Source organism: Saccoglossus kowalevskii, chromosome 2, assembly GCF_978046115.1.
Source record: "Saccoglossus kowalevskii chromosome 2, keSacKowa6.1, whole genome shotgun sequence".
Lineage (NCBI taxonomy): Eukaryota > Metazoa > Hemichordata > Enteropneusta > Harrimaniidae > Saccoglossus > Saccoglossus kowalevskii.
The window spans coordinates 17,126,298-17,154,205 of NC_140642.1; the positions used below are offsets into that span (position 1 = coordinate 17,126,298).

The 27,908-nt window shown below is 35.3% G+C and overlaps 1 protein-coding gene across 1 annotated transcript; it reads left to right on the forward strand.

Moving 5' to 3' along the window:
* The first annotated feature begins 353 nt into the window (after positions 1-353).
* LOC100371674 (DNA-directed RNA polymerases I and III subunit RPAC1-like) lies at positions 354-27,908 on the forward strand. The gene is made up of 11 exons (XM_085506641.1): positions 354-443; positions 537-608; positions 6,117-6,224; positions 8,808-8,940; positions 10,127-10,246; positions 12,043-12,092; positions 19,280-19,412; positions 22,071-22,190; positions 22,567-22,634; positions 27,234-27,282; positions 27,740-27,908. The coding sequence occupies exons 1-11, from the start codon at positions 381-383 to the stop codon at positions 27,862-27,864; spliced, it is 1,041 nt and encodes a 346-aa protein (XP_085362767.1). The 5' UTR covers positions 354-380; the 3' UTR covers positions 27,865-27,908.

Consider the following 27,908-nt stretch of genomic DNA (forward strand, 5'->3'; position numbering starts at 1 on the left):
TATTTATTTATTTATTTATTTATTTATTTATTTATTTATTTATTTATTTATTTGAAGTTACTTCATGTTTGATTTCTACTGCTGACTGTCACATATAGACTTGAGTCAATTTATACAATGTATTAATAATTCTGTAACCTTGTCATAGTCAAACAATTTCAACAAATTTTTTAAAAACTGTTGGGAACCGCAAAACCATACCCAATCTCCCAGGCTGAGTTCTATTTATATTGGTGTTCTGGCCGCAAGGATCTCTGAGAAGGAGAATGGACCATACCCTCTCAAGAATATCATATCGGTCACCCCTAAAGTAGTGATTGAATGGCACAGTCCAAGATCGTTTGTTCAAAACTCTTCGTCTCTTTCCTCCAATAACCAACATGTCTGCCCGCATTGATGACAGACGAACTCGTGTTTGCCTCGATGAACACAGCGTGAAAGATGTAAGTTTAGTAAATTCATGCTTTTCAGTGTTATACAAACTAATGTTTTCCGGTATTAAACTGTGAAATTATTGTATTATTATTTTACTGCAGGTGCACTCTTCCGATTTTCCTGGCAGTTACGATGGATATGATGACTCTTGGAGTCAGGAATATTTTGAAAAGGTAAATAAAAAAAATATCCCTATCCTTATGAAATGCTTGAACCAGTTGCTTTAGAAAATACAAATTAAAAAGTTTAGAAATTTGAGCGTCTTATTTAGGTTTTTTCCTGTATTATTATTATTTTTTCATTTTATTGTATTTTTCATCAAAACCGCAAACACACAATAGCAATAAAGGTTATATTCTACTCCACAAATAATACGAAGCAGACATGCCTGGCGAGTGAGCGCAGGGAAGCAGTACTACAAATTCTAACATGGCTGAGCTTGCATTTTTCACGATTACATAATCGTAGAACCCCAGAAGAACATTTGAGGCAGTGAAAGACAGCATTGTAATACTGTTGAACAACAGTAAATCGTGAGCGTGGCATTTTTATTGGGTTATGATAATTTATTTTACTAAGAATGAATTACTACAAACTTTGTTTCTGAGTTTTATTCTACAGTTTTGCGCCAGTACCAAAGATTTTGAAAATTCATACTAAAAATTATTGGAGAAAATTGCTAGTAGTGCTTGCCACAAACATTGAAGAGTTTAAAGTTGATGAAGAGCAAGCAAGTTGAAAAACTGTTTAACATTGTTGAACATTGTTGGCCCGAAATTAAAAAATAATATATTGACACCAGGTCACTGGTAGCATAGTTGGTGTCGCATCAGACTCATGATCGGTAGACCCAAGTTCAAATCCTACCTTAGGCTAAACATCAAAAGGGTCAACCCCTACCCTGGGTGAGTGTGCCACAGACTCAATGAGAAGGCCAAACCACTGTCCGAGATTCATTCACTAACGAATGCGACTTTGGGGGAACCTTGGTTAAGGTTCGCAGGTGCTTGTGTTTGACCGAGCCTAGTTGACGCCAGGATAGGGCATTAAATTGCCATTTGATAGGGAGATGGCCGCACAGCCCTGTCATGTAGTCCCAAACAGGAAATGACTTCTGTGGCAATATGCACTATGTGTCAGCACTAGCAACTTGCACATACAAAAAAAAAAATTTAGGCGAGACAACAGTGACATTCAAAGTCCGGATCTGTCACCTGGCGCAAAAACATTTAAAAAAAAAATATATATATATATATTGACAAAAAAATTAAAAGCACAAAAGGTATTTTTTTCTTTATTTTCATTTTTCCTGAAAGCATACTAGATTTAGGTAAAACTATGATTGAGGATTTCAAAAACTGGTACAGCATAGAAACGATAAATCTCATTGGATCATTATAAGTCTGCCTTTAAGTGTCAGCCAATAAATTGACCTGACACTTAAAGGCACTGCTACCAGTTTAAGAAGTGATGATGGTATGTGGAAGGTGTTGTTTTTGCAATTTGACAGTTGAAAAGATAATTCAGTGTATGACAGGTGTGTTTTGTCACATTTGCTTAATAATGGAACTTAATGGTGCTGCAGCTTTGCGACATGTTGGTGGTGGACTCCAATTTATAACTTAAATTCTTTTGCCTAAGAGGCAATATTATTTTTGGAAATAAAACCTGTCTCGCGTGTCTCACACACCCACTCATGAATAATCAATGACATCATGAATAATTAATAGCAGTCAAATGTCCGCAGATGCGTCCAATCGGGATTTCTTTCACGGTCACGTTAGTTTTTGCGATCAAACTAAAAAAGACTTAAAATCAATTAATTATTTTTTTTTGTAAACAAAAAAGAAGTCCCAACTTTGCCAGTCTAACCTTTATACTGTACATGTATTTACAAAACGTCACAATTTTATTGACAGTTGTAAGTATCTTTTCACCAAAAACTTGTTTATCCACAGCAATACAAGTTTTGTTTTCACTTTTGTACTAATTTCTGCAATATCATGCCAAGAAAATGTATAAAAATACTGGTTTTGGAAACAGTTTTCGGACGATTTTACATGTGCAATATTAACGGTAAGGCTCAAATGTTAGGAATTTGAACTCGTGGTAGACGTTTAACGCATTTTTTCATAGAATAACTTTAAGGTCTATTCATCAACTGATTCAATATTCCAATAAGAAACCATTCTAGTTTACAGGTCATTCAAGCTAGGATATCAAGATGCTATTCCTTGGTAACAGAGCGTATTCAGCGTGCTCATTTTTTTACACTGGCTATGGAAGAAATTGTTTTCAAGTGAACATGATCAAACTGATCAAAACAATTTGCAAAACAAAAAAAATCATTGATTTGTGGGGGAAATGACATCATTGCTTATGTTAATTTTATGTCAATAGAGAAATTACAAACAATAACATAAAATAAACAAGGATTAAACTAAACACGCACTGTAACCATAGGCTGACGAGCATTCCTAAAACGAATTTCAATCAAGTGTTCTAAAACATTCATTTTTTTATAGAACTGAAGAAAACAGTACATAAATTACCAAAATCTGCTAAGTAATTAAGTGGTTGAATATTTAGAGTCAGTGAAATTTTAGAGATTTTATGAAACTAGGTACGTAGGTGCTCCAGGGTAATCCACATACATGTTTAGTTTAGGGATGAAACTTGTGCATAGTATAGTTACACAATTTACAGCTGTTCTACAGATATTTCAAGAACCCCTCACTATAAAAGCAACAAGCAATATCACAGTGCTGCTAGCTAAATTGCTTGGTATGTTGCTATATTTGTATAACGTAGTTTATAAAACAGGTTATCATATTACTGCAACAAGGCACCTCATATTTTGCTAAAGTGGTAATTTCAAAGTAATTAGCCATGCAATTAGGCACAAGTGAGTAGTAACTTGCACACATACAAGCCTGCCTCACATTTAGCTTGCATGAGGCTGGTCAAAATTTTCTGTTTGTTGAATAGTATACAGAAAAGATAATGTGAGGTTATTACGAGGATACCTCAATTGTAAATGTATGCACGAAGACAGTACAGCGGGAGTATCGACCAACGCGCAGCGGAGTTCGATGTGACGGCATACTGTCTGAGTGCATACTTTGAGGTATCCTCGTAATAACCTTATTATTATACATCTTTTCCTTCCAAGGATACATCATGGGATTGCCAAAATCCAAAAAGATTAAAATTAGGTATGCTTCCAAAGTCAAAACATCATTATTAAGTGTTTTCTATTCTTTAGAATGCAGATTTGTTAGTCAGAAGTGACCAACTTGGTGGAAGTCAATGTGTTGTTTCTCTGAGTTTTTCTGTATTCATGCAGAAAATTTTGACGAAGACGTAGTTTGCATCATTAGAATAGTGTCTTAAATTGTCCTGGAGTTCTACCAACTAATTTAAGTCATGAATGGCAAGGAGAGTGGGCGCAAACAAACTGTTCTATTTGATTTAGGATATGGTTTGTTTTGAACTGTTAAACGGAAACTCGGTGGCAGTGGCAAGACTTGACACTAGAACAAGACAATACTTGATTAACACAAATAGTTTTGAGGACACGAACAAATCACAAGACTTTCTCTCTCAGCTACCTCGATTGTTCTCATTTATCGCTTTAAAATCCACAGAAATATGGCATTATTTTTTAATTATTAATTTATGTACTTCCTACTTCTAGTGGTGGAACATTGAAGTGCTATTTAATTGCTTGCTACCCCAATGTCTAAAATCACTTGAGCGTATGTGAATATTATCATAGTGTATATATCTGAGTATAAATTGAATATTTTAATATTACGTTGCCCAATCCTCATTTGTATACAAGAAGATGACAGACAGATTTGAACATATCGTGACAATATCTACAATTCTGTAATTTTAGCGAATATTTTTGGTCAAAAATGTTATTGTCAAATACCAACACCTTTGGATCTTAACCAAGGTTTTCAAAGTCACATGCAATAGTGAATCTGTGTCACACTTGCCCGGGGTAGGAGTCAACCTTTTTTAATGTGCAGCCGAAGATGGGGTTTGAATTTGTCTACCTATCACGAGTCTGATGCAACAACCGCTATGCTACCAGTGACCAGTAAAAAAAAGTTGTTGTTGACTTCTTTTATTAAATGTCTACTCCAGTTGCTTCGATATTTTGTTGGTAAATGTGTACTTTGGATGAACCTTTATCAGATTTGAACATTTCAGGATGGTATCTTCAATTCTGTAATTTTTGTAATTCTGCCAATTTTGTCATTTTTCGTCAAAAATGCTATTTGACTTCTTCTTGATAACTACTAGGTAGATTGATTCAATAATTGGTATATATGTACATGTACCTTGGGTGGTCCTTGATTACATTAGTTTATTTTATGACATAAGGGAGATATTTTGACCATAAGATCATATGTATAAATAATCTGAATTATACTCCTGATTTGTTTTTCAACAAATCGTGGATGATGAATAGGCTATTTTACCCCCAGGATTAGTACAGTATGAACTTTTGAGTTTTGACCAATTTCTTGTAAATTAATTTGTGCATTTGCCTTCTGTTTCATACATATAGATTAATGTGAATATCATCTATGGCAAGCAAAATAGAAGAAGGGAAAAGTGTGTCACACAATTAAATTTATGTTGCACCATAAGAACTTTCTGGTCCTGATCGCAGATGATTGCATGTCCCTGTATGCATGCATATTTGACTTGTAACGATTCATCAAGCATGACCACCATGAACAGGTCATTGGTATTGTAAATGAACACATTCAATGACCTGATACATGAATGCACATTTTTTATTGGTCAATTACTGTGGAATACTTTATTTTTGCTGGAATTTATTTTCGCTGAAAAGGCTTTTTGCTTGGAATTTATTTTCACTGATTTTTGATGAGATTAATGTAAAATATAGGAAAAAATGTATATTCACTGGATTTTATTTTCACGGAATCATCCCTTTAGCGAAAATAGCGTAAATAAATTCCAAACGATAATAAAGTATTCTACAGTACTTGATCCTGTATCATGTTTGATGCTGAATATTGCAAGCTTTTTTTTTCTTCTAAAATTAGATTTCTAATTTGATACAACAAACTCTATAAGAGGTGACAATAAAATTGATTGAAACTTGTGCATACTAATTACCCAATTTGCTTGATACATAAGTGGATTCTGGGGATAAGTGATTAGTTTAGGGTTGAAACCATAAATATTAATAACCTATTTAATTAAATGAGCCAAGATCTTACCACTAGTCAGATTTCAATGAAACATTGTACATAAATGCTCTGGGATAATCAACGGAACTGATTTGTTTATGGTTGAAAACAACCCTTATTGATAATCTAATTTGCATAAATTTGGGAATTTTTAACATCTCAAAAAATCAGATTCAAACATGTTGCAAAGGTGCTTCAATTTAATCCAGAGATTTACAATTAAATGTATTCATTTTGTTTTTAATAAGAATTTTCAGTGCATATTATTAACTTCAATACTGTAGATCGTATTGTTCATCTCAAATAGCAGACATACTCGTATTAGTCTCCAGGCTTCTCAAATTTTAAACTAATTTTTAACAGTCTTAATATTTTTCCAAATCTCTCAGCACACAAGAGTTCTTTCTAAGCTTTCTTTGATTTTTATATCCTCCGCTATTCCAGCAATTTAAGATCGAAGTATTAAGTTTGTCTGAAACTGAGATGGAATTTGATATGATTGGTATTGATGCTGCCGTTGCTAATGCTTTCAGGAGAATACTGTTATCTGAAGTAAGTCTCACAGAAATTGTATAGTAATTTTTCTTATCTCAAGGTAAATTATCCTGTATTTTAGCCAAGTTGAAAATCATGTCCCAGCTATAAGACATCGCGTACTGATGTCATATGTTAAAAACGTATTGTCTTCTTTCAAGTTAGAAATAAAGTACAGTTAATCATGTATTGTCTTCTCTCAAGTCAGAAATAAAGTTCAGTTAATCATGTATTGTCTTCTCTCAAGTCAGAAATAAGTTCAGTTAATCATGTATTGTCTTCTCTCAAGTCAGAAATAAAGTTCAGTTAATCATGTATTGTCTTCTCTCAAGTTAGAAATAAGTTCAGTTAATCATGTATTGTCCTCTCAAGTTCAAAATATAGGACAGTTAATCATGTATTGTCTTCTCTCAAGTTAGAAATAAGTTCAGTTAATCATGTATTGTCTTCTCTCAAGTTAGAAATAAAGTTCAGTTAATCATGTATTGTCTTCTCTCAAGTTAGAAATAAAGTACAGTTAATCATGTATTGTCTTCTCTCAAGTTACAAATAAAGTACAGTTAATCATGTATTGTCTTCTCTTAAGTTACAAATAAAGTACAGTTAATCATGTATTGTCTTTACTCAAGTTAGAAATAAAGTACAGTTAATCATGTAATGTCTTCTCAAGTTAGAAATAAAGTTCAGTTAATCATGTATTGTCTTCTCTCAAGTTAGAAATTACTGTCTTCTGGGCAAGATGAAAATTGAGTCTAGTTCTTAATTTTTTTTTTTTAAAGTTTTAATTTGTCCTCTGTGCTGTGTTTTCAGTTAATCATGTATTGTCCTCTCTCAAGTTCGAAGTAAAGGACAGTTAATCATGTATTATCTTGTCTCAAGCTAGAAATAAAGTACAGTTAATCATGTATTGTCTTCTCAAGTTAGAAGTAAAGTTCAGTTAATCATGTATTGTCTTCTCTCAAGCTAGAAATAAAGTACAGTTAATCATGTATTGTCTTCTCTCAAGTTAGAAATAAAGTTTAGTTAATCATGTATTGTCTTCTCTCAAGTTAGAAATAAAGTTCAGTTAATCATGTATTGTCTTCTCTCAAGTTAGAAATAAAGTATTGTCTTCTCTCAAGTTATAAATAAAGTTCAGTTAATCATGTATTGTCTTCTCAAGTTAGAAATAAAGTACAGTTAATCATGTATTGTCTTCTCTCAAGTTACAAATAAAGTTTAGTTAATCATGTATTGTCTTCTCTCAAGTTAGAAATAAAGTACAGTTAATCATGTATTGTCTTCTCAAGTTAGAAGTAAAGTTCAGTTAATCATGTATTGTCTTCTCTCAAGCTAGAAATAAAGTACAGTTAATCATGTATTGTCTTCTCTCAAGTTAGAAATAAAGTTTAGTTAATCATGTATTGTCTTCTCTCAAGTTAGAAATAAAGTTCAGTTAATCATGTATTGTCTTCTCTCAAGTTAGAAATAAAGTATTGTCTTCTCTCAAGTTATAAATAAAGTTCAGTTAATCATGTATTGTCTTCTCAAGTTAGAAATAAAGTACAGTTAATCATGTATTGTCTTCTCTCAAGTTAGAAATAAAGTTTAGTTAATCATGTATTGTCTTTACTCAAGTTAGAAAATAAAGTACAGTTAATCATGTATTGTCTTCTCAAGTTAGAAATAAAGTACAGTTAATCATGTATTGTCTTCTCTCAAGTTAGAAATAAAGTACAGTTAATCATGTATTGTCTTCTCAAGTTAGAAGTAAAGTTCAGTTAATCATGTATTGTCTTCTCTCAAGTTAGAAATAAAGTTCAGTTAATCATGTATTGTCTTCTCTCAAGTTAGAAATAAAGTTCAGTTAATCATGTATTGTCTTCTCTCAAGTTAGAAATAAAGTACAGTTAATCATGTATTGTCTTCTCAAGTTAGAAGTAAAGTTCAGTTAATCATGTATTGTCTTCTCTCAAGTTAGAAAATAAAGTACAGTTAATCATGTATTGTCTTCTCTCAAGTTAGAAATAAAGTTTAGTTAATCATGTATTGTCTTTACTCAAGTTAGAAATAAAGTACAGTTAATCATGTATTGTCTTCTCAAGTTAGAAGTAAAGTTCAGTTAATCATGTATTGTCTTCTCTCAAGTTAGAAAATAAAGTACAGTTAATCATGTATTGTCTTCTCTCAAGTTAGAAATAAAGTTTAGTTAATCATGTATTGTCTTTACTCAAGTTAGAAATAAAGTACAGTTAATCATGTATTGTCTTCTCAAGTTAGAAGTAAAGTTCAGTTAATCATGTATTGTCTTCTCAAGTTAGAAATAAAGTTTAGTTAATCATGTATCATCTTCTCTCAAGTTAGAAATAAAGTACAGTTAATCATGTATTGTCTTCTCTCAAGTTAGAAATAAAGTACAGTTAATCATGTATTGTCTTCTCTCAAGTTAGAAATAAAGTTCAGTTAATCATGTATTGTCTTCTCTCAAGTTAGAAATTACTGTCTTCTGGGCAAGATGAAAATTGAGTCTGGTTCTTAATTTTTTTTTTTTAAAGTTTTAATTTGTCCTCTGTGCTGTGTTTTCATATCATTTCACATAAAACTTCAACCCTATACATGCAGGTACCTACCATGGCAATAGAGAAGGTGTTCGTGTACAACAACACATCTATTATACAAGACGAGGTACTGGCACACAGACTGGGTTTAATACCAATACATGCTGACCCACGACTGTTTGAATATAGACAGGAAGGTAAATGTTTTATAAATTACTGTCAAAAAAAGGAAATGAAACTAAACTATATTCAGAAATACAAATTTAATTATTCATTTATTTCGTTAATTGAGTTGTTAAGGTCTAATTAGTCCCCGTTCGGACGAAGTCTGTAAACGGGGACTTATAATTCGGTCTCCGTCTGTGCGTCCGTACGTCTGTGCGTCCATCCGGGATCATATCTCAGAATCCCTTGGACCGATTCTGTTCATTCTTTGCATGTGCCTAGTACTTTATGTGGGACATATGCACATGCAGTGGTTTAGTGCTTCGATTCAAAATGGTCGACTGGCAGCCATCTTGTTTTTTGAAAATGTTGTATTTTGGACATGCTTTGTCAGTTGTCATTCAAACTTGGTACATAGATTATACATGTTAGGATACATGTCCATGTCGATTTATTTCGCAATTGGATCAAAGATGGTCGACTGGCAGGCATCTTGTTTTTTTTTATGCGGTATCTTGAACGTGCTCTGTCAGTTTTCATTCAAATTTGGCACATACATGTACTTTATACATGTTAGGATGCATGTCCATGACAATTTGTTTCAAAATCTTGTCAAGGATGACCTATTGACTGCCATCTGACTTTTTGGTCTTACTACTATATTTCCACAATTTATGTACCATTTTCATTCGTATTTGGCACATACATCATGCATATCGGTGTGTTTCATAATCAGATCAAAGATGGCCGAATAATGACTGTTTTTATTTTTGGCCATATTACTACTACACGGAACACGCGTTTTGATGTAAATAAACAATCTGTTGTATACGCCAATTGGAACTCAAGTTTCAAGGACATGCTCGCGACAACCCATCTGCTTTATTATGACGAGCACAAAGAGAACTTAATTTAACGGGGACTGTGTCATTTTCAATGACTTGTTCTATGGAAACTTAGGGTGCATTAGTTTAAATCTAAGTTAGCTAAGAGGTCATTTGCAGGTGTAAATCTAAGGAAACTAAGGACTTTTAGAATCAAAAGAAGCTTTAAAAGTCCATACATTGATCTAAATCTAGGTAAGCTGAGGAGTTTTTTTATGTAAATTTTAAGAAGGTCAGAGCCAAATCAAGGAAGCCAAGGCCATCCCTTTGTATGAACATATTTTTGCCAATTAATTTAGTTATAGTGACAGGGATTATTTTTTGTAATTCGTAGGAGATGATGAAGGCACAACAGAAGATACAATAGAGTTTCAGTTAAAAGTGAAATGCACAAGAAATCCACATGCACCTAAAGATGCTACAGACCCAGATGAAATGTACAGACATTGGAGAGGTATGTTTTAGTTGGGACGGAAGTGGGGACAAGTTAGGTGTATGTGGCCAAATTAATTTTTGACACCACCCACTTCCAGACCACTGTTTTTAGTAATTACATACCCACTTCTATGTGTAGTGTACTGATAGTCTGATTTTATAGTGCTGCAAAGTGCATGTGCTGTTTCACATGATTATGTTATATATATAGAACAGATCAGAACTCAAAATATGTACGACACTATCTGATGGGAAAGGAATAACAGCTCTTGAATAACAGTTTCTCCCAAGAATTTTTAGCTCTGCTGTCATTGTAGGTGACAGCAGAGCTGTTCATATTGGTCATATTGATTGTCCGTCATCTGTTCGTCAGTCCACAAATGCAAATGCATTTTTTCTTGAAAACCACCAGCTCAATTGTTTTGATACTTGGTATGTAGTTACCTTGGGTGGACCTCTGTCAGATTTGTTTATTTCATAATGATATCTTCAATTCTGTATTTTTGGCGAATATTTTTGTAAATTTTGGTAAAGAATGCTATTTTTGAATTTATCCTTAAACTACCAGCTAAATTGCTTTGAAATGGTACGTACGGTAGGTACCTCCATATGGTAACTTTAATTCTCTATTTTTGGTGAATGTTATTGTCATTTTTTGGTAAATGCTGTTTTCAACTTTTTCTTGAAAACAATCTGAATTGCTTTTTGGTATGTATATGTACAATGTACCTTGGTTGTATCACAGTCACTCTACTAGTAGAGTGACTGTGGTTGTATTTTAGAATTCTTCTTGAACACTACTAACTAGAATGCTTTGATATGATCTGGAACTGGCCAAAATGTATTCATGATATCATAAAAAGTATAGATCTAGATGAACATAAAGTTGTACACTTTAGTCAGCAGAAAATTAAAAAAGCTCTGGAAAAATTTGATGAAGATAAGTGGAGAAAAAACATGGCAAACAAATCAAGTCTGATTCACTAAATGAAATTTAAAACTCGGATCAAGCATTGTAAAAAAATATTTAAAATCAGTTGAAAATTATAAAGGTGCCCAGCTTAAATTCAAAGCAAGGTCATACACTCTAGGTCTTGCGTATGAGAAAAGAAAGTGGGAAAATGTCAATAGTGATTGTACATGTCCATGCTGCAAGGAAGGTGATGAAACTCTAGAACACTTTGTTCTAGACTGTGAAACTACAAAAAACATAGGGATAATATGATGACAAATATTAGACATATCCAATGTAAGAATGGTGAAGCAAATTTTTACGAAGATATTACCAAGGGTAAAGCATTATGTTTCCTTTTAGGCGATAGCATTCAGCATTACAATTATGAGATATGTGAAAAAATTGATGGAGTTATGAAAAAATTTCTTTAAATTTGATGCCATTGATTTTAAAAAGATTATGTGGATTAGATTTATTTCATGTATTCACTTTAAGTTTAAAAGTTTAATTTTTGTACCTCCTTTAACTTTTAAATTGTCTTTCTTTTTTTCATTTATATAGTATGTGCATTTTCCAATGATTTTAATTTTAATAATAAATAAATAAATAAATAAGTAAATATTTGAGAGGTGAACATTTTGTTCTTGACTTCCCTAAAACAATGTTCTTGTGGGACAGCGGAGCTATCGCTACTGTCTATTTCGCTTGTTTGTGATTTCCCAAAACTTATTGGCATTGGGTGTTTCAAAACAAACCCTTCGACTAAAAAGAAATATTGCAAGGGGAATTGATAAGGAGATTTCATGATCAATTGATTACAGCACCTTCTATTACGCATACTTCTATTTTTTCTTCTGTAGTTACTACAAAAGATTTGAAGTGGGTACCTTTTGGCAATCAAGGTGACATTGTAAGTATGTGACATGTGCTGGAATCTATGTTTGAAGCTATCAAGGTTTTCAAGCATGTTACAGATCATCCATTCCAAATAGCAAGTCAGTCAATTTGCATGTGGTCCCCCTCTATTATGATGGCATAAATACATTGACCTCCTCTAGTATGATGGCATAAATACATTGACCTCCTCTATTATGATGGCATAAATACATTGACCTCCTCTAGTATGATGGCAGGAATACATTGACCCCCCCTCTAATATGATTGAAAGAATACATTGACTCCCCCTCTAATATGATTGAAAGAATACATTGACCCCCCCCCCCCCCCCCCTAGTATGATTGAGCGAATGCCTCACATATATCTAAATAAGTAATCCTTACATTTACTTTATTAATTTACATTTCTAACCCACTTTCGGGCAAGTTTTTTGTTTTTTGTTTTTGTATGATTGAGCGAATGCCTCACATATATCTAAATAAGTAATCCTTACATTTACTTTATTAATTTACATTTCTAACCAACTTTCGGGCAAGTTTTTTGTTTTTTGTTTTAGTTTTGTTTAGTTATTTTTTCTACTATTGTATCTTCTTTTTTTTCATTCTGAATGTTTCTAACATGGAATGACAACCATGCTTTATTGTACTTAGATCTATGTCCATTTTTAGGATACGACTTCAATAAAGAATATTATTATTACATTGACCCATCTCTAGTATGATTGCAGGAATACAATAACCCCCTCTAATATGATTGCAGGAATACAATAACCCCCTCTAATATGATTGCAGGAATACAATAACCCCCTCTAATATGATGGCAGGAATACAATAACCCCCTCTAATATGATGGCAGGAATACAATAACCCCCTCTAATATGATTGCAGGAATACAATAACCCCCTCTAATATGATTAGTCCCCGTTCGGACGTAGTCCGAAAACGAGGACTTATGTTTTGCCCTGTGTGCGTCCGTGCATCTGTGCGTCCGTGATCACCTGTATCTCGAACATGCATGGACCGATTAAGTTCAAACTTCACTCATGCATCACACATTATATGGGACATATGCACATGCATTTTTTTCATGATCCGATTAACGATAGCCGAATAGCGGCCATTTTAAGGCGGAAAATGCATCAAAATCGCACATTTTCACCATTCCGGACCCGGATCTCAGTTATGCATGGACGGATTTTGTTAGTCCCCGTTCGGACGCAGTCCGAAAACGGGGACTTATGTTTTGCCCTGTGTGCGTCCGTCCGTGCGTCCGTGCGTCCGTGATCACCTGTATCTCGAACATGCATGGACCGATTAAGTTCAAACTTCACTCATACATCACACATTATATGGGACATATGCACATGCATTTTTTTCATGATCCGATTAACGATAGCCGAATAGCGGCCATTTTAAGGCCGAAAATGCATCAAAATCACACATTTTCACCATTCCGGACCCGGATCTCAGTTATGCATGGACGGATTTTGTTCAAATTTGGTACATACATTAAACATAATAGGACCTTGATGCACGTCATTTTTTTTTTTGGATCGGGTTCGAAATGGCCGACTGGCGGCCATTTTGTTTTAAAGAATTCAGTTCTGGATCCGTATCCGAGACATGCTTGGATTGATCGAGTTCAAACTTCACACACACAAGGTACATCATGTCACAAATATGTATGTGCATTTGTTTCATGATCTCATTAACGATAGCCAAATGGCGGCCACTTTAAGGCCGAAAATGCATTGAAATCGCACATTTTCACCATTCCGGACCCGGATCTCAGTTATGCATGGACGGATTTCATTTAAATTTGGTACATACATTAAACATAATAGGACCTTGATGCACGTCATTTTTTTTTTCGGATCAAGTTCGAAATAGCCGACTGGCGGCCATTTTGTTTTAAAGAATTCAGTTCTGGATCCGTATCTGAGACATGTCTGGATTGATCAAGTTCAAACTTCACACACACAAGGTACATCATGTCACAAATATGTATGTGCATTTGTTTCATGATCTCATTAACGATAGCCAAATGGGGGCCGCTTTAAGGCCGAAAATGCATCAAAATCGCACAATTTCACCATTCCGGACCCGGATCTCAGTTATGCATGGACGGATTTCGTTCAAATTTGGTACATACATTAAACATAATAGGACCTTGATGCACATCATTTTTTTTTTGGATCGGGTTCGAAATGGCCGACTGGCGGCCATTTTGTTTTAAAGAATTCAGTTCTGGATCCGTATCTGAGACATGCTTGGATTGATCGAGTTCAAACTTCACACACACAAGGTACATCATGTCACAAATATGTATGTGCATTTGTTTCATGATCTCATTAACGATAGCCAAATGGCGGCCACTTTAAGGCCGAAAATGCATTGAAATTGCACATTTTCACCATTCCGGACCCGGATCTCAGTTATGCATGGACGGATTTCATTTAAATTTGGTACATACATTAAACATAATAGGACCTTGATGCACGTCATTTTTTTTTTCGGATCAAGTTCGAAATAGCCGACTGGCGGCCATTTTGTTTCAAAGAATTCAGTTCTGGATCCGTATCTGAGACATGTCTGGATTGATCAAGTTCAAACTTCACACACACAAGGTACATCATGTCACAAATATGTATGTGCATTTGTTTCATGATCTCATTAACGATAGCCAAATGGGGGCCGCTTTAAGGCCGAAAATGCATTGAAATCGCACATTTTCACCATTTTGGACCCAGATCTCAGTTATGCATGGACGGATTTCATTCAAATTTGGTACACACATTAAACATAATAGGACCTTGATGCACGTCTTTTTTTTTTTTCGGATCAAGTTCGAAATAGCCGACTGGCGGCCATTTTGTTTTAAAGAATTCAGTTCTGGATCCGTATCCGAGACATGTCTGGATTGATCAAGTTCAAACTTCACACACACAAGGTACATCATGTCACAAATATGTATGTGCATTTGTTTCATGATCTCATTAACGATAGCCAAATGGGGGCCGCTTTAAGGCCGAAAATGCATTGAAATCGCACATTTTCACCATTCCGGACCCGTATCTCAGTTATGCATGGATGGATTTTGTTCAAATTTGGTACATACATTAAACATAATAGGACCTTGATGCACGTCTTTTTTTTCGGATCAAGTTCAAAATGGCCGACTGGCGGCCATTTTGTTAAAGAATTCAGTTCTGGATCCGTATCCAAGACATGTCTGGATTGATCAAGTTCAAACTTCACACACACATGGTACATCATGTCACAAATAGATATGTGCATTTGTTTCATGATCTGCTTAACAATAGCGGGATGATGGCCATTTTAAGGCCGAAAATGCATCAAAATCACGTATTTTCACAATTCCAGAACCGGATCTCAGTCATGCATGGATGGATTTTGTTCAGATTTAGCACAATGTGTTGTACATATGCAGGTGCATTTCGGTCATGATCTGCTTTGAATGTATATGTCACTCAAATATGAACGGAACGGGGATGTGTCATTGACAATGACTTGTTCAAATTTGGTACATACATTAAACATAATAGGACCTTGATGCACGTCATTTTTTTTTTTTGGATCGGGCTTGAAATGGCCGACTGGCGGCCATTTTGTTTTAAAGAATTCAGTTCTGGATCCGTATCTGAGACATGTCTGGATTGATCGAGTTCAAACTTCACACACACAAGGTACATCATGTCACAAATATGTATGTGCATTTGCTTCATGATCTCATTAACGATAGCCAAATAGCGGCCGCTTTAAGGCCGAAAATGCATTGAAATCGCACATTTTCACCATTCCGGACCTAGATCTCAGTTATGCATGGACGGATTTTGTTCAAATTTGGTACATACATTAAACATAATAGGACCTTGATGCACGTCATTTTTTTTTTCGGCTCATATTCGAAATGGCCAACTGGCGGCCATTTTCTTTTAAAGAATTCAGTTCTGGATCCGTATCCGAGACATGTCTGAATTGATCAAGTTCAAACTTCACACACACATGGTACATCATGTCAAAAATAGATATGTGCATTTGTTTCATGATCCGCTTAACAATAGCTGAATGATGGCCATTTTAAGGTCGAAAATGCATCAAAATCACGTATTTTCACAATTCCGGAACCGGATCTCAGTCATGCATGGATGGATTTTGTTCAGATTTAGTGCATATATTAAACATAATATAAGCTTGATGCATACCAATTTTTCCTCGGATCAAGTTCAAAATGGCCAACTGGCGGCCATTTTGTTTTAAAGAATTTAGTTTTCGATCCATATCTCGGACATGCCTGGACAGATCAAGTTCAAACTTCACATACACATCATACATTATATCATACATATGCCTGTGCATTTGGGCCAGTCCTTTTAAGGTAAAAAATTCACAAAAATTGCACATTTTCACCATACCGGAACTGAATCTATGTCATGCGTGGGCAAATTTAGTTTAAATTTTTTTTTGGATTGTGTTGAAAATGGCTGACTGGTGGCTATTTTGTTTTACTGAATGCAGTTCAACATCCATATTGTTGTTGCTTTGAATGTATATGTCACTCAAATATGAACGGAACGGAACGGGGACGTGTCATTGACAATGACTTGTTGCAGGAATACAATAACCCCCTCTAATATGATTGCAGGAATACAATAACCCCCTCTAATATGATGGCAGGAATACAATAACCCCCTCTAATATGATTGCAGGAATACAATAACCCCCTCTAATATGATGGCAGGAATACAATAACCCCCTCTAATATGATTGCAGGAATACAATAACCCCCTCTAATATGATGGCAGGAATACAATAACCCCCTCTAATATGATGGCAGGAATACAATAACCCCCTCTAATATGATTGCAGGAATACAATAACCCCCTCTAATATGATTGCAGGAATACAATAACCCCCTCTAATATGATTGCAGGAATACCTGACCCGGCTCCTCAAGTTTTATTACAGGAATACATTGACCCCCCTCTGGTATGATTGCAGGAATACATTGACCCCCCCTCTAGTATGATTGCAGGAATACATTGACCCCCCCCTCCAGTATGATTGCAAGAATACATTGACCCCCCTCTAGTATGATTATAGAAATAAATTGACCCCCTCTAATATGATTGCAAGAATACATTGACCCCCCTCTAATATGATTGCAAGAATACATTGACTCCCCCTCTAGTATGATTGCAAGAATACATTGACCCCCCCTCTAGTATGATTGCAAGAATACATTGACCCCCCCCCCTCTTGTATGATTGCAGGAATACATTGACCCCCTCTAGTATGATTGCAGAAATAAATTTACCCCCTCTAATATGATTGCACAAATACATTGACCCCCCCCCCTTCTAATATGATTGCAAGAATGCATTGACCCCCCCCCCTCTAGTGTGATTGCAAGAATGCATTGAACCCCCCCCCCTCCAATATGATTGCAAGAATACATTGACCCCCCCCTCTAGTATGATTGCAAGAATACATTGACCCACCTCTAGTATGATTGCAGGTATACATTGACCCCCTCTAGTATGATTGCAGGAATAAATTGACCCCCTCTAATATGATTGCAAGAATACATTGACCCCCCTCTAATATGATTGCAAGAATACATTGACCCCCCCCCCTCTAGTATGATTGCAAGAATACATTGACCCATCTCTAGTATAATTGCAGGGATACATTGACCCCCCTCTAGTATGATTGCAAGAATACATTGACCCTCTCCCCTCTAGTATGATTGCAAGAATACATTGACCCCCCCCCCTCTAGTATGATTGCAAGAATACATTGACCCATCTCTAGTATGATTGCAAGAATACATTGACCCCCCCAGTATGATTGCAAGAATACATTGACCCCCCCCTAATATGATTGCAAGAATACATTGACCCCCCTCTAATATGATTGCAAGAATACATTGACCCCCCCTCTAATATGATTGCAAGAATACATTGACCCCCCTCTAGTATGATTGCAGGAATAAATTGACCCCCTCTAATATGTTTGCAAGAATACATTGACCCCCCCTCTAATATGATTGCAAGAATACATTGACCCCCCTCTCTAATATGATTGAAGGAATACATTAACCCCCCTCCAGTTTTATTGCAGGAATACATTGACCCCTCTAATATGATTGCAAGAATACATTGACCCCCCCCTCTAATATGATTGCAAGAATACATTGACCCCCCCTCTAATATGATTGAAGGAATACATTAACCCCCCCTCCAGTTTTATAGCAGGAATACATTGACCCCTCTAATATGATTGCAAGAATACATTGACCCCCCTCTTATATGATTGCAAGAATACATTGACCCCCCTCTAGTTTTATCGCAGGAATACATTGACCCCCCTCTAGTATGATTGCAGGAATACATTGACCCCCTCCAGTTTTATCGCAGGAATACATTGACCCCCTCCAGTTTTATCGCAGGAATACATTGACCCCCCTCTAGTATGATTGCAGGAATACATTAACCCCCCTCTAGTATGATTGCAGGAATACATTGACCCCCCCCCCCTCTAATATGATTGAAGGAATACATTAACCCCCCTCCAGTTTTATAGCAGGAATACATTGACCCCTCTAATATGATTGCAAGAATACATTGACCCCCCTCTAACATGATTGCAAGAATACATTGACCCCCCTCTAATATGATTGCAAGAATACATTGACCCCCCTCTAGTTTTATCGCAGGAATACATTGACCCCCCCTCTAGTATGATTGCAGGAATACATTGACCCCCCTCCAGTTTTATCGCAGGAATACATTGACTCCCCTCCAGTTTTATCGCAGGAATACATTGACCCCCCTCTAGTATGATTGCAGGAATACATTGACCCCCTCTAGTATGATTGCAGGAAGATGTTGACCCCCCTCCAGTTTTATCGCAGTAATACATTGCAAAGTATCCTTTAACATATTAGCGACTCAACAAAAGATTCTTCTACAAATATTGTACAACATCTTGTGGTGAAGCATTTGTGATGTTACATCACGGTTTTAGTAACCGTGGTTACATGCAAATTGACTGACTTGCTACTTGCTTTCCCAATTAAAAGCCCAAGTTGCATTGGAAGGGACTTGCATGGTTCTCTCTCAGATTTGTTCATGTATTGTATGTCAGTCAGATTTAATATTGACTTTTTATGTTGTAGTACAGTGGTGATGATATCTACTCTGTACATGATGACATTCTTATAGCTAAATTAAGACCAGGTCAAGAAATAGATGTTAAGGTGCACTGTGTAAAAGGACTCGGTAAAGACCATGCCAAGTTTTCACCAGTTGGTATGTAGCATTGGATGTTACTTCCTTGATGTACCTAGATAATAATTGTTTTAATCATTGACTATATATATAATATATATATATATATATATATATATATATATATATATATATATATATATATATATATATATATATATATATATATACGGGCAATTATCTGTCTGCGCCAACTTTGTACTTTTTCAACTTCTTCATCTTTTGTGATGATATCTTCAATTCCATAATTTTGATGAATATTTTTGTCATTTTTGATAGAATTGATATTTTCGACTTTTTGTTGAAAACCACAAGTCTGATTGCTTTGATATTATACATATTGGTATCTCAGATGAACTGATCTGAAATTTTAATAGTAGTTTATAAATTAATAAACAGTGCTCGGACTGATAAATATGATATATAGAAGATAATATTTGGTAATCGTAGTTCTAAATAACTATTAAAAATAGCTAGACGTTTCGAGCAATGGCTCTTTATCGATAGCACAGAAGAAAATGTTAAAACGTACAGGTAGACTATAGAAACGTAAGAACGCGCATGAACTATAAATTAGAATCACAAAACATTCCACAATAGAACAAAAAACTTTGCAGACATTTTATGTAGCTTAGAACGAGTGATTTTAGTTTGATGTGCCCAACTTGGGTCATCAAGGTCAAATTCAAGGTTGTATAATTTTTAGTCATATATCGCACTATTAGGTATATATTCTCGATATTTGGTATTAACTCTAAAATTTACCTGTCCATCTCCAAAAAACATTTCAAAGACATGTTGGAATTATAATCTATGATTGTGCATGCACAGTCTACTGGCTGCGTGTATACAACTTTATTCTTTACAAGGCAGTTCACTGCATACACACTTGCAGCAACCAGATACAAGTTATTCCAGTGCTTAAAGTACTGTTAAACATATTGAAAAAGCGACATGCATTTTTAGCGAATTGTGGCAAAATGACGTAATAGCGAGAGTTGATTTAGCGAATTTCTCTTGTCATTGTTGATTTCCTGTTTTCACAATACTCATCTGTCGCCTGCCAAAACAAATGCGCAGTTATCACCTCCATAAAAACAATGAAAAACTGTTAAGTGTAATTTGATTCTCTTCACAGTGACAAAAAACTGATTCAACAGGGATTTGAAAAAGCGGGTATCGTTGCTGCGTTACATCCAGAATATTAACCTTTTATATTGGGACTTTCATTGAAATAATGACCACAATGAATATGTTTATTATTTTGTGCGTGTTAATTTACGTGTTTTTTTTTTTGTGTTGTTTACAAAGTGTGTGTGGAGACATTGTTTGGCGGCCATTTTGAATTTATAATAAAGTCATTAGCGACATCTTGAATTAGCGAATCAGTTCTCTCGCTAAATTCCCTAAAAAGACACGTTTTACAGAACATTCAGGACGTCATTTCAGGATTAAAATGTCCATGTGACTTTGCATTAAAGACATAGATGTTTTATACAACCTTGGTGAGGGGGCGCTATATAAATTGCAGTTCAGGTTTGTTCAATTGCATAATGCACTATATTTATACAATGCGAAAAAAATCACTAAAAATGTCTATTACAGTTTATGCATCACCATTTAGAGTTCTATTGTGAAACATATAATATATTAAGAGATAAAATGTGCACTGCATCTTTGTTGTTTCCCGGTCTGATCCAATTTTCAGTAGTTTTGCACTTGTTGTGTATGTACTTTGGGTAGACCTCTCTTAGATTTGTTCTTTTTGTGATGATATCTTCAATTCTCTAATTTTGATGAAGTGGTATAAACTCGCATCGTTTGTTTGAATTCAGTATAATGCTGGCATTTGGTTTCCCATTACACGTTTCAGTGAATCAAATATTTTCTGCAACAACAGAACACATCATTATAGCCACAAATAATCCCCATAATTGTGAATCGCTACTAGGGATGGACTTTGTATTTAATAAAGAACCGGGACTGATCATTCTCAATGCTTGACTAAATATTTGTAGCCAATTTCCGATATTTTAAAAAATCAGATTTAAATTGAACTTTGAAGCTCTAGAATAAATTAGACTGTAAACCACAGAAGTATATACGGTATTATCTTAGAAAACAATGATGTCATAAACTTCAATAATGTGGATTACATTGTTTTTATATTATGCATTATATATAGCACAAATATCAGTTACCAAGCTCCTTCTTTTAAAGGCTAATCTTAAATTTTCAATTAATTTTTGATTGGTCTACCTGCAGCACATGGGAATGTTTTTCTAAGCTTTCTGTGTTTTTTTTTTTTTATTGGCAACAACATGAAGGAAATGTTCATTACTTATTCAAGTACAACTATTCATTAATTACTTTAATTATGTCTATCCATTTCTTACAATCTGTATCAAGTTTATCTTTTTCTGTAGCAATTTCATATGATAATTGATAATTAGACTTCGCTAGGAGTTTGAATGAGGGAAAATGGGGTTTGGACTTCCTCATTGCTGCATAAGTGTGTCTCTTAGCAATTAACATAAGGTGCTTGTAAATTACTGAATATGAACTATTTCCAAATATGATCACATCAAGAGTGGGTTTCTGTACCAACATCATTGTTTTTCTAATTTCTTTGATTACTGTCTGTTTTGATCTCTTTTCTACCATCTTGTTTCTCTGCAGCTACGGCATCATACAGATTACTTCCTGAGATGAAATTAACAAAACCTGTGGTAGGAGAACAAGCTGAAAGACTTGCCAAAACTTTTTCACCCAGAGTTATTGAAGTCCAAGATATTGGAGGTACATTGGCCCCCTTCTAGTATGATTGCGGGAATATAATGACCCCCCCTGTAGTATGATTGCAGCAATACATTGACCCCCTCTAGTATGATTGCAGGAATATGTTGACTCCCCTCTAGTATGATTGCAGGATTATGTTGACTCCCCTCTAGTATGATTGCAGGAATACATTGCAAAATATCCTTACATATTAGCGACTCAACAAAAAATTCTGTACAACATCTTGTGGTGAAACATTTGTGATGTTACATGCTGACTTGCTACTTGCAATTCAATCTTTGTGAATTTCAAGACTTTCAGCTGCAACATTTGTTCACAGTGCTCATTGTGATCGATGGTTGAACATATTAAGAATTATGTTTATTTTGTTTTGTAGGTGAAAAAACTGCTGTTGTTGTGAATTCCCGATTGGATACGTGTAGCAGAGATGTATTTAGACATGATGTAAGTCAACTTCTTCACAATCTATCAAAATGACATACCGTAAAAACCCGCAAATAAGCGCCACCCTCAATTAAGAGCCACTCAGTGAAAATTTGTTACATTTGACCCTCCATTAAGAGCCACCAAGAGTTGAGTGGTTTTGTCAATAAGAACCCTGAAATAAGCGCCAGCCGCCAGGTTGTTTACAATCAGGCAGACACCGAGCTTGTCGTGCCTCACTTCCACCCTGCATTGTTTATTGCCCCATAGAAGGTGTGAGACAAATAAAGATTATCCCCATAACTTGCCTGATGTCCTGTGTAATTGAGAACGGAAGAATGATAGACGAAAGAAATGAACTGAGAGCGTGAATGTGACTGTCAACTTGTCCATTTTATATTTCTGACACACAATCGACCAATTCACAAACTATTCATAGTAACTACTAGTATGTTTTTTGCCGAAACACCGAAGGATCACGTTGAGATATTCCATGGAGCTAGCTCCATGGATATTCATTGTCAATGTTGTCTTTATAACCAAGTAAAGAACGTCACGATTTTAGAACGCCTTTATCGGAAAATCGGAGGTATCGAAAATACATTCTCACAGACGGACCGGAACAGGAAGTCAGCAGAAAACAAAAGATTTTTTCCTTAGCGTGGGGGAAAACAGAGGTGTTAATCCGGTCCTGGCAACGTTTGAGGGATCGTGACGTAGCTCCGACCAGGGAGCTGTAATGCTCCGACTGTGAGAATGTAATGATTACGCAGCCCACTCTCGCTGATCGTGATTTTGGGTTATTTTTTGCATTTCATTTGAGACGTTCGTTTTGGGGTGATTCGAGACAAAATCTTCAGGGAAGTAACAAAATAACTGGCATTAGTTTGGAGAGGACTCTCTTGCCGAAAATAATCAAAATTGAAGTCGAATGGATTAGTTCCACAAACTTGCGCGATCAACTTGTCTTACAGCAAAGTGAAGTCTACGTGACCCGCTGACCCAAATATTTAAATTAGCTATTTGTGAGAATTGAAAATAATCTGAACTTGTACCAATCAGAAAATGCCTTGTAACAGGCCTGGGCTTTCGTGAATGATTTCGTCTCTCCGATTGGTCACAGGAAATTATTTTTAATACATGTAATTGTTACTTTCTCGGTATCGTTTCGTATTTGGTTATATAGGGGTGGGGCTATAGTTTGACCCCGTTTGCGTGGACTGTGAAGTACGTGAATATCATTAACATATCATTATAAGCTGGCTTGATTATGAAACAGGAAATATAAACCAAAGCTGTACTGTCAGACGTCTAGCGCAATTAAAACAATGCCCAAGTACCCAAGCTGTAAAAATCTATAGAAAAACGTGTTTTTATTTATTGTTTTTGCCATAAATACAAGTGATTGGGCATCATTTTCTTCATTCGTTCCATGCTTGCTTTGCAAGTATGTCTTCTCCTGTCGCTGCTGGTCAGATCAATTCTATCCGAAACTATTTTATATCGTCACCAAATCAACCACAACGCCAGCCACAGCCACCCAAGTTATTCCCAGTTTTCAAGAAAAAAGTTTGCCGTACCAAACTTGGTAAACAATTGTACAACGGAGGTACAAGTGATTCGAGTGTAGGGTCAGACACTGAAAGTGCTACCAAATCCGACTTCAGGCATTGCTACACATTATCGATGAAACGTCGAATCGTCGTATTTATTTGACATTTGTTATTCCCATAACAGTATTTTTACAGAATAAATTAATTGCAATGATACATCATTAATAATTACTTGTCTATTTTGGTTGTGTGTGTGTTTGCCTATCCCCTTCCCTATTTCACAATGAACAAGTTTGATGACCCTGGTTTAAGAGCCACTGGCTACAAAGTTGTCAACATGTTACCTCAAATAAGCACCACCCAGAAATGAAAGTGTTACAAAGTGGCTCTTATTTGAGGGTTTTTACGGTAGTTTAGCTATGTTACTGTATTTATCCGGGAAAGAGCCCGAGGGCAAACGCCCACCAATCAATTTGATTGAATAAATCATTTTGTGTTCTGCCTTCAGGGCAGCGCACTCACCAGTGTTTACGTAATTTACATTTATTTTTCAAGATTTTGTATCAGAATGATAACAGTCAGCAAGTCTACAAAAATATACCTGGTGTATTAAACCAAAAACAGTAATTTCCTTTTTAGCTCTGCTGTTGACTTTATCAAGCAAAGCTTATCATATGAGTGATTGTCTGTCGTCGTCCGTATCAACTTTTTACTTTTTCTTGAAAACTACAATTGTTATTGCTTTGATACTTGTTGTGTATGTACCTTCGGTAGAGCTCTCTTAGATTTGTTCTTTTTGTGATGATATCTTCAATTCTCTAATTTTGACTATTTTTGTCATTTTTGGTAAAAAGTGATATTTTTGATTTCTTGTTAAAAACCACAAGTCCGATTGCCTTGATATTATACATACAGGTACCTCAGATGGACCTCTTTCAGATTTGCTAACAGCGGAGCTATCTCAGCCGAGAGGCTGCTTGTTGAAATATGTCGTGGCCCTAAAATAGGCCTTTTGGTTTGTACTTCTTTAGAAACAATTCAAGCAAATTGGAGAGCCGTGAAGTGTCGCAGTCATTTGGCTTTAGCGTCGTCGATAATGAAACCAATATTGTAGCAACTCGTACCTGGAAGAGTGATTGAAATCACGTTGTTTTGGCTTTATAAAATATTTGGTAGCACCTTGAGAATCCATAACTGGGGCCAGCAATTTTGCAATGTCACGCTGAAGACTGCCAACTTTTTTACCATCACAGCTATTGCATTTCTGTCATGAAAATTATTCTTCTGTTCTGGAGAAAAAAAAATTTATCCTATTTCAAGCCCACCTCGATATCCATATAGTGACATATCCAACCACTGGAACTTGCTGAATGATAACTTTCACCATGATTGATGAGCGTCTAGTCTGATGAGAAAGCAATGTAGACTTGACCTCTATGATGAAACACTAGTAGTGATGTCATTCTTAGCCAATCAGTAAAGCAGATGCTTCAAAGGTCTAAGGTAATTGACAGACTGTAAACACAAGCATTGTGTGCCATTGTAGCAGAGTCGTTTGCCACGACCCCATTTTTCTTGTCTCTTTATTGTGATTACACTTGAGGGTTTTGACTTTGACAGAGATGGCAATGAACGTACAAATAGAGTTCTGAGAAGTTTTTTCAAATACTATGAACTTTCGTAATTTTTACTGTGTAAATTTGTAAATTATTATTGATCTTGTATGACCGGAAATAATTTTTCCCCTGACATTTAAATACATTTTGATTTCACGTGTATTGGGCGTGTTTGTTGGCAGGGATATCCTAATTCAAATGATTCCTCACTGTTGATTTTTATTTATTTATTTTTTTTTTTAGCAATATCCAGTGCGCTATCAAAACTTTTTTTTTTTTCTTTTTTTTTCTTTTTTTGATAAATATTTTTTATTACCCATAAACAAAAAATTACAGGACTATTTATTTTATTTATTATTTATTTTTTTATTTCTGGTTTATTTGTCACATTATAAGCAATAAATTATTTTCGTTTTACTTCTAGTGTTGCAAATTGTTCATTTATTTCCATTGCATGTTTTCATTTGCCGTTCTATTCCGTGCTGCAGTTCGATCAGCGTTGTCAATTTTCGTGCATTTTCGTTGTTTTTTTCAGGAGTTATTCAGGCGTAGGCCCACCCCTAGTTTTTTCTTACCCCAATAAATACGGTATATATGACGCCCTCAATGGTTTCTATGGCGCCCTCTATGTTGCCATATCTGCACATGTTCAACTGATCTGTTACATTTTTAGTCCCCATTGGTTTTGGGGTTCAATTTATGCACAATCCATCTGAAATCAGTTTTTGAATAAGCCTTACCATTTTTGTTCAAAGTTGCCACAAAATTAAGTCGTAATGGGATATATATGCTCATCATTAGTTCAGTTGTGCTTTTGAGCAACTGGTGGCCATCAGCATTTGGACTTGTCAGCCATTTCTCGAACATGCTTTGACTGATTTGGTGGAAAGTAGGTATAAAAAAAAGAGACATATCGGTAAATACATGCACGTAGATTTGTTTATTCTTTTGATAACCTCATTGACCGACTGGTGGCCATTTTAATCCCCAAAAACATCTCATCAAACATTTGTAAGGCATGTATTGGTAAATTTTATTAAAAAGTGGTTTGAACATCAATCATAATGATTTTGATGCACCTCTACCATTTCGCAGACTTTTGACCAAATTTATAGTATCACAATGACATTCTGAATACTTTTTAGCATTTAATTATAATCTGCATCTCTGGACAGGGACTATGTCATTGACTTGTTTTTGATGGGTTTTATTTTCTATTTCTTTGCGGTGAAATTCAATAGTGCTAGTTAGTAATGGTATCATTGAGATGAGAAACAAAAGTTCAACAAATTAAACTGTTAGAGGGCGCTGTAGACAAAACCATAACTTGAGATGTTAATGTTAAGATCCAATATATATGTGACAATGAGTAAGTCAAAAAATGCATCATGGGTACATAGATACAAAACCTGGTATCTATTTTCAGTGACATCCTTTTTTTTTCCTCACAGGACTTAAAAGATTGTGTGAAACTCAGCAAAGTTAGAAACCACTTCATTTGTAAGTGTTTACAGATATCGAATCCAATCTTGATTTTCTGTAATTATTTTTGGTGGTGGTGGTGGGGTGGTGAAACCAATCATGAGCCTGTTTGCCTCAGATTACCACAAATTGAACATACATAAGTATGTTGTCCCCAGAGGCATCTTGCAATAATTTGTACCAATACCGAGATTATGAATTATATTTTTTTTTCGCTTTGTTGTGGTGTATGAATGAAAAAAAAAAAAACAGGTTTCCCGTAATGTACAAACATTTTGTAAGCTTCTAAAATGTTTGCCACAACAGTCAGTATAATCTCCACCTATGTATTCCTACTGACTGAAAATGCCTCAACATATGGTAGCTGAGGAGAGATTTGAATTCCACAAGTATATCTTGTGGATTGATTGCACTGCAAAATTTGATGTGATTCTGAAGAACACTTGTAGAATGTTTTTTTTTTTTCTCATCACAGTTTCCGTAGAGTCGACTGGGGCTCTGAAGCCAGATGTGCTTGTGTCAGAAGCCATCAAAGTACTCATTGGAAAATGTAGGACTTTCCTCACAGCATTGGATGACACCCCAACTGGTGATAGATAAAATCGATGCATTTGTGATAATAAAAATAATATGCAAACCTTTGA